Source organism: Astyanax mexicanus, unplaced genomic scaffold (assembly GCF_023375975.1).
Source record: "Astyanax mexicanus isolate ESR-SI-001 unplaced genomic scaffold, AstMex3_surface scaffold_38, whole genome shotgun sequence".
In the NCBI taxonomy this organism is placed as follows: domain Eukaryota; kingdom Metazoa; phylum Chordata; class Actinopteri; order Characiformes; family Acestrorhamphidae; genus Astyanax; species Astyanax mexicanus.
In genome coordinates this window covers 689,212-697,638 of record NW_026040048.1, presented here as the reverse complement: position 1 = coordinate 697,638, position 8,427 = coordinate 689,212, and the positions used below count along the sequence as shown (strand labels likewise).

At 36.6% G+C, this 8,427-nt stretch overlaps 1 protein-coding gene across 1 annotated transcript in view; it reads left to right on the top strand.

Moving 5' to 3' along the window:
- The first annotated feature begins 7,014 nt into the window (after nt 1-7,014).
- Nucleotides 7,015-8,427, top strand: part of zmp:0000000896 (caspase recruitment domain-containing protein 10) — a 36,042-nt gene continuing 34,629 nt past the window's right edge. Inside the window, exon 1 of the mRNA XM_049473459.1 lies at nt 7,015-7,183. Within this exon, the coding sequence (XP_049329416.1) occupies nt 7,177-7,183 (7 nt within the window). The 5' untranslated portion in view covers nt 7,015-7,176. The remainder of the gene's footprint in view (nt 7,184-8,427) is intronic.

Sequence of the window (8,427 nt, the reverse complement as noted above, 5' to 3'; positions counted from 1 at the left end):
CACGCAAGAGAAGAAACCTGACTTTTAGCTCGGTAATCCAATTTATTCTGGGATATCCTGAGTATTCTGGAATTTCTCAGTCTGTGCATGCATGAAAACAGGCCATGGTAGCGGAAATAAGTTACATTGGTTTAAGGTTTAACAAAGCACCAGTGAGATGACTTGCAAAACCTTTTATAGTGAAAAAATATGCAGATTACCCAAGTTCATGTAAATGCATTAATCAAATTACACTAAGACATTCTGCAGTAAATTAATTATGTGAATATGTGCATCTAATGTATTCACTGATTGTCATGAAAAGGTGCAGGGAAGACGTGGAGGCAGACGTAAGAAACGCGGGTAAGAAATAAATATTTAATAAATAAATAACAAAGAAACAAGGAACAAGTAAACACGTAACAAAGATAAACCAAAAAAACAATAACCAAAATAAACAGTGAAACAAAATAACATAAACCTAAACAAACAAGAGATACTAGAAATAAACTAACAGGGCTAGGGAAATATATATACAAGGGAATAAACTAATAAATAAATGGAAGGAGACTATAAACAAGAGAACAAGCAAAAAACAAGAAACAAGGGACTAAGGCTATGAGAGACAAGAAAACACTGAGATAAGCTTAGAAACACAGAGAGAGACAAACGACAGGTGAAGGTGCAAAGACCGACGAAGGACAAGAGACAGAGGAGGGCTATTTATACTAACATGAAACACACTAGAAGTGGGAACACCTGGGGAAGGGGTGGAGCTACAAATGAGACACGTGGTGGAAAACTACTGAGACAGGGGACACAGGAGCACAGGTCACGTGGGGAGAACACACAGAGACATGAGACAAGGCCAGGACGTGACACTGATTCTGTCTCAAGGAGTTCCTACTGTCCCAATATGCTATTGGGGTTGGGGTAAGGGTGGTTGATATTGGTGATAGTTCATATAGTATCATGATATTTAAAGACATTTTCATGACACACATTATTATCTATTAGTAATGAATCTGACTTTTTTTAAACAATTTAAATGTTCAATCCAATGTTATTCAAGTAGACGTTTATACTTAGTACAGTCATTTACATTCAAAATTAGCTTTACTTTATTAACTTAAATGTAAATGTGACTAATAGTACTTTTGTAATGTACAGTCCTGTTCAGTATCGGATTTCTATGGCCCCAACCAGCACTACAAAGGATATGTCTAATTTCATCAGCAGCTCTTCTGATTTAATGTCATATATCTCTGATGTACCAACCAGACTATTAGTAAAAATACTAATAAAAATACTTGACTCTTTTTAGGAGAGCTTTGCAAAATTAATTAGTGATTGAAAACACATTGATAATAAATTGTTTAACAATATGATATAATATTGTGGTCACACTTAGGGTAAGGGAGACCAGGGACGGTTGTAACAGCTTGAATTCCTCCAATAAGCACATGTTCAGTTACACTGTCTTCTTGCTAACAAAAAAGGTAAAGTTTTCCACAAAATAACACCAAACAATCATCAAAAGTGATTTTTTAAAGATAAAAATGTAATTATTCTAGGGATATTGTCCTGAGATCATATTTCTAGGAATCCAAAAAAGTATTTTTATAAGCTAAAAATATATATATATTATTATGTATCAGATGACTTGATGTCAGGTTAATTCACATCAGGTTAAATCATGGCTGGTGATACTGAGACGGTTGTAATGCCTTGTTATAATCGTCCCTGAACTAAATAGTCAGTGACTTTCGTATATTTTTTTAAATAAAAGATCATTAATATAAATAAAATACTAAGAGAAAAATGAAGAGCAGAAATTCAGTGCCAAAACCCATCAGGAAGCCAAAATTTAAGATTTTTCTGATTAGATTAATGTGACCTTAACTGTGGCCTAGGGCACACAAGCACAAGTAACTTTTACACTTGTCACAACTGTGACTCATAGTAATGTGTGCTCTTTTCTTGAATTATAATTTGATTTGGAAAAAGTAATTATTAGTCCTGTTCAAAATAACAAATAAATAGGCACAATATGAATGATAAAAAATCTTTTAATTTTAAACATTTCAATGGTTAATGTATACTTTAGACATGTTAAAACCATCCCTGGCATCTGTTACAACAGTCCCTGTACTCTGAGATGGTTGTAACAGTGAAGCAACTGTACTTAAATCAATTTTGCAACCTGTAATAGTAGTAGTTTACACATTGAAGTTTTTTTTTTATTTGCTTGTTTCCCCTACATCAAAAATTATATATCAGTACTTACAACAGTAATAAGCATTGTTAACTGGGTAAGCAATGTCTTAGCTAATTATTAATTGACACTAGTTAAGACATTATTATTCTGTCATAGGTATTGTTAATTACAGTTTTTCCCAAATGTTTACACAAAAAATGTGGAACTATGCACACAAATTCAAAAACATGAAGCTCATGTGTCAACATTGTGACTCCAAACTGCTAAACTCTAAACACAATTTTATATGTTCTCACTCAAATATCATTCTAAATCACAGCTTTGCAAATCGCTAAACACAAATTTCATCATTTAGAAAACCTTGTTCACCTGAGAATCACTGACCTTCAAATACAAAACCCTAATTACCAAGTAGTCTCACACAAGTTGCAGCTTTGTAAACTTAATTAGAAGAACATTTCAATCATTTGTCAGAGTATAAAAGAGGCCTCACGTGACTGATACAGCTACGTTCCTACGTTCTCATCTGGGATAATGTAAGTTTCCACTGGGCAGCTCTGGTCAATGATTGGTTCTCTAAATCCATAGTTTGTTGTGCTGCACCTTCCACCATATTCCCTATTTCTCAATTTGCATGGAGGTGGAAAGTGTACAAACGCAGACCCCACGAGCGTGTGGCTCTACTTCATGTAATGGGGGAGGCATGTGATGACATCCACGCAGATGATTGCCATGGATGGATTTGCCATGCGTGGCGTTTTTCCCACACTGTTTGTCAAGGGAGAATATTGCAGCTGATGTAGATGAGGTCTTCTTGCCTGACCGAGATCAGAGGTCTGATGAACAGTGATCTGTTTCTTTGCATTTTGCAATAAATAAATGTTTGTGTCCTCTTTGTATGTGAATTTTCCTTATCATGTTTCTCATTGTGAAAATAGGTGAAAATTACAGTTTTGCAACATATTGCATGCAGTAAATATAGCTTACATTTGTGTAGTACTGTAAAAGGGGGGGTCCTACACCACACCAAATAAATAAAAACAACAGAAAGACAACATATTCCATGGACTTGTATGCACTTGAATTTGTACAGCGGCCTCATGAAGTCAAAAACACAACCAAATACTTCTGATAAAAGTGCTTTGAATTTATCTTGTCAGTGTTTATTTGATGCTCTGTGAGAGATAAGCATAAAATAGCTGTGTGTGTTGTTTTGGTGGAAGGAATCAGTTTTGCTGGAGATTTGTAGAGTTTTAACAAAGCAGTTAATAATTTTCAGTTTGTGTTTAGAGTTTTGAGAAATTGAGCCAAGTTTTATAGAAATGCGTTTATACATTTGGGAAAAACTGTAATATACCCTTATTGAAAAGTGTTTCCATTAGGGTCATTTTGTCCTGCTCTAGTTTGAGGTTAGGGAAAGGTCTTCTCCATGTTTCTTCAGTACATTTCCTGTTTCCTTACGGTTAAAGTTTCATACCTCTGCCCGCTTGTTTAACCATATGTTAGTTAAATATTGACCAGAATGGAGGCACAGCCTGAGTATGAGATGTATGAGATTATAATACTGCAGCACAGACTCTCTCTGGTAACCAGATATATAACATATAAAGTACTGAAGACCCAGGTTTGAGTATAAGGCGTAAAAGAGCTCTATCAAAAAATATAGAAGTAGCAAACCTCTAGCAAACCTGATTCTTTTTACCAAAACAACACACACAGCTATTTATATGCTTATCTCCTGCAGAGCATCAAATAAACACTGACAAGATCAATTCAAATCACTATTATCAGAAGTATTTGGTTTTGTTTTTGACTTCATGAGGCCACTGTATAAATTCAAATGCATTCAAGTCCATGGAAATATGTTGTTGTTTTTTTATATATTTATTTGGTGCAGTGTAGGACCCCCCATATACACACTAAGAAATATAAGAATACAAAGCTTGTCGCTGGGGCTGTACCTTATATTGAGATACAAAAAAGTACCTTTCAGTGAAAGTCCTTTTTTGTACCCATGGTTTTTGAGCCAGTAAAGATTATAAAGATTATAAACATGATCATCAATTGAATATGTGTCAAGAACTTCGTGACCCATAATTGCCTGGCTTTCAAATAAAAAATGTGCAAATAAAATATATATTGTTTGTTAGTACAGTGATACAGAATACTGAATGTACCTTTTGTCTGGTTAAATGGTACAAATCTGTACGTATTGCTGTTAGGAATGACTTTTTACTTCAGAGGGAACAAATCTGACCCTGTAAAGACCAATATTATACCTTTGAGGAGACAATTATGAAGAGTGAACCTTTGAGTACAAAAAAGTACTCATATCGTACCTCTGTTTTTTAGAGTGTAGCATTACAGTACTACATGTATATGGGACACAAATGGAAGCCATTTTTCTGGATGTAGTTTGTTGTAAAACTAATTTTCACTTATGTAAGTACAATGAGAAACATGATGAGGAAAATCAGTTCACATACAAAGAGGTAACAAAATGTATTTATAATTTATGTATTTGAAGGTCAGTGATTCTCAGGTGGCCAAGGTGTTCTAAATGATGCAGTTTGTGTTTAGCGATTTGCAGAGCTGTGATTTAGAATGATATTTGAGTGAGAACATGTGGAATTGTGCTAGATTTTAGCAGTTTGGAGTCACAATGTTGACACATAAGCTTCATGTTTTTGGATTTGTGAGCATAGTTCCACATTTTGTGTGCATACAATGTAGAAAAATTGTAAACTCCACAAAGAGACTGTAAAAAAAGATGGACATCGTGTCTCCGTTCCAATTCATTCAGTGAAAATGAAGCCAAAATCTTCCTCCATGTTGGCAATCCTGAAACCCGAGTCTACTCACTTAAATATCCCCACCCCTGAGGGCTACCTCGAGGTCACAGGCAGCAGAGCGAGCGGAGCTCTTGGTCCCGCCCTTAACCAGCCGTTTTTCAATAACCACACCTTTTTTAAATAGAGCTGAATAATGTTTTAAAAAACTTAACATATTTAACAATATAAGCAGAGGTTACACTAGCTGTTGCATTTAAATAATGGAGGTAGAATTACAGTGTATTAGAAAAAAACGTGATTGAAATTTGTCTGTTTTGCCATTGAAACCGATGGGGATGGGTGGGGTTACACAGCTTTCTGAAACCTCACAGCAGGGGGCGGCCGACCTGTGGTGGCTTCACTTTTGAGAGACGATGCTCCGTCCAGCTATACACAGTCTATGACTCCACACTTAAGTAGAAGTGCTGAAGTATTCTACATTTTTTGTAATTCAGTATTTTACGTAGTTTATTGTAAATTAACTATTGAAGTACTGAAAGTAAAAGTACAGTACTGCAATTGTCCAAAATTTGTAGTAAGTATGTAGTAGAAATAAAAGTGAGAAAAATAGGAATAAAATAATACCCCAGTAAACAAATACAGCATTGTAGTAGTTAAGTACAGTAGTGAAGTAGTTCTGCTTTAGTACTATAGCCAGTGATGGTATAGTTACTTTGAAAAAGTAATCAGATTGCTGATTACTGATTACTCCTTTAAAAAGTAACTTAGTTACTTTATGGATTACTTGATTTTAAAAGTAACTAAGTTACTTTATTAGTTACTTTCAGCAGCTGCAGACACCACCTCCCGCCGCCTTAACATAAAAATTATAACCAGTTTTGCCAATACTCCCTTTATTGGAAAATGCATTTTTAACAGCAACAATGTATCTCTATTAAGTTGAACTATTTCCTAAATTTTTTTTTTTATATAAAAATAAAAAAATTTACTTAACATATTTTTAAAAAATAAAATAAAATATGGTCTTTCTTGATTTTACTAAACATAAATACTTGTTTTTATAAAAAATATATAAAATAAAGAAAGTCTTTCTTGACCTGAAATATTTAACACTGTAAAACTGAACATTAAACCTGTTGTTCTTTGCAGGGCAGCAAGGAGTGGTTTTAGAAAACAGAACCGTGTATATGGTCTAGACCAGGGATCACATATTTGCAGACTGCGGTCCGGGTCCGGACCCAGACGTTGTCCAATACGGACCCATACCGGACCCAACTACTGAGAAGGATTTAATTCTGACAGTGTTCATTTAAAGCACCGGAACTTTTCTTGTCTTTACGGTATGTGCGCTCTGCGCCACAGTGAACTTCCAATCACGTGTGGTGTAAAATCTTTTACTGCTGCTCTCCTCTGCCAATCAAATTTGTGGCAGACCGGTGCCCTGGCTAGTGAATTGGGACACGGCCGCAAAAAAAACGCCTTTATAAAGAGCCCGAGAACTGGCGAAAAAAGAAAACGGGCGGAAACTAAAGACACGCCGAGCGCGAGAGAGAGAGAGACAGGGGAGAAAGCGAGACGCGTGTGACTGGGGAAGAGCGGAGGGGGAATGGGTAAGGGAGCGGTGTGTGTGTGTGTGTGTGTGTGTGGAGGAGATGAGGTGGAGAGAGAGAGAGTAACGCACAGTGACTTAAATAAGTAACTTTAATCTGATTACTGGATTGGAAATAGTAACGCGTTAGATAACTCGTTACTGAAAAAAAGGGTCAGATTAGAGTAACGCGTTGCTAAGTAACGCGTTACTGACATCACTGACTATAGCCCAGTCTGGGAGAACTCTGCACTGTTATCTGAGCAGTAAAAGGGAGTAAAGTCAGTGGGCTGACCTTATTGGCAGAGTGAAAACAAAGACTGCACTCCCCTGCAGTCCTGAGTGGAGCTGTGTGTGTGTGTGTGTGTGTGTGTCTGGTGTGAGGGGAGTGTACAGTGTGTGCAGGTGTGAGTAAAGAGAGAGAGAGAGAGAGAGAGAGGGAGGGAGGTATGTGTGAGTAGAGTAGAGTAAGGAGGGTAAAGTCGTAGCTCCAGTCTTCTGAAGTAGCTCTGATTCTTCTGGGAGAGAGTGTGACTCTGAACTGCAGGACTACAGGACTCTACAGGACTTAGGACTCTTCCTCCACTCCAGCAGGAGAGATGAGTGGTGAGTGATTCTGCATTGTTTTTTTTTTAATAAAAACTCTGTACTACTACAAACCCCAGTTATCATCTAAAATGTTATTAATTTTATACTAGTAGAGAGTAGAGTTGTAATTCCAGATTATTAATTAATAATTCATTTTTGGTGTATATTACAAGAGGGGGATAGGAGGACATGCCCCCCAAAAACTGTGTATTTTTAAAGTCAGAGAGCATATGTTTTTTCTGTCCCTGTGTTAAAGGCTAGTGTTGAGACCAGTGTTGCTAAATTATCGACCTTTTAGACCCTCCAGCCAGTTATTTTCAAATACACGAACAGCTAGTAGAACCACTACAGCTCCTTTCACAGAGGAGAATCACTGAACACAGCATCTCCTCTGATCCAGAAGAGGAGCAGCAGACAGACACAGAGCTGTGCATGTTTATAACCAAATCCTCCTGTCACTGATCTGCTGTCTACTCCTTCTTTACCTTCAGTTCATTCCTATTTTTGACCTGAACACAACCTGCACCCCTTATAAACTCAATCTGTAATATAATATAATATAATATGATATAATACAATAATATAGTAACATAATATATATATAATATAATATAATCACACTCTGCACACACCACACACTCTCTCTCTACTCACCCTAGTGCTGTGCTATATGACGATAAATATTGTGGGGACGATAGAAAAGTGTCTATTGTGCTACTTACCTTCTATCGTCCCTACCGTTTCTACAGTAATTTAATCAATTTTTAATGCAAATATATAAAGTAGGCTACGATAAAATGTATTGGCGTGGTCACTTTGCATAAACTCGGTTTATATAAGTGATAATAAAGTAATCTTCACAAAAAAAGCTTCATAATGAGGTTTTGCTTTATGTTATTTGACGGCCACACACGGACACGCCGGTTTGCGACATGCTTTACGTTTTTACAGTCATATGAAAACGTTTGGGCTGTATGGGAGAGTGATGCGAAAGAAGCCATTTCTTATTATGCAAAATATATATATTCTCATTATGCAAAAGCACACCTCAGGCGACTCTGTTTGTGGCATGGTTGCAGAAATGGCTTCTTTCGCATCACTCTCCCATACAGCTTCTCCTTGTGCAAAGTGCGCTGTATTGTTGACCGATGCACAGTGACACCATCTGCAGCAAGATGATGCTGCAGCTCTTTGGAGGTGGTCTGTGGATTGTCCTTGACTGTTCTCACCATTCTTCTTCTCTGCCTTTCTGATATTGGATA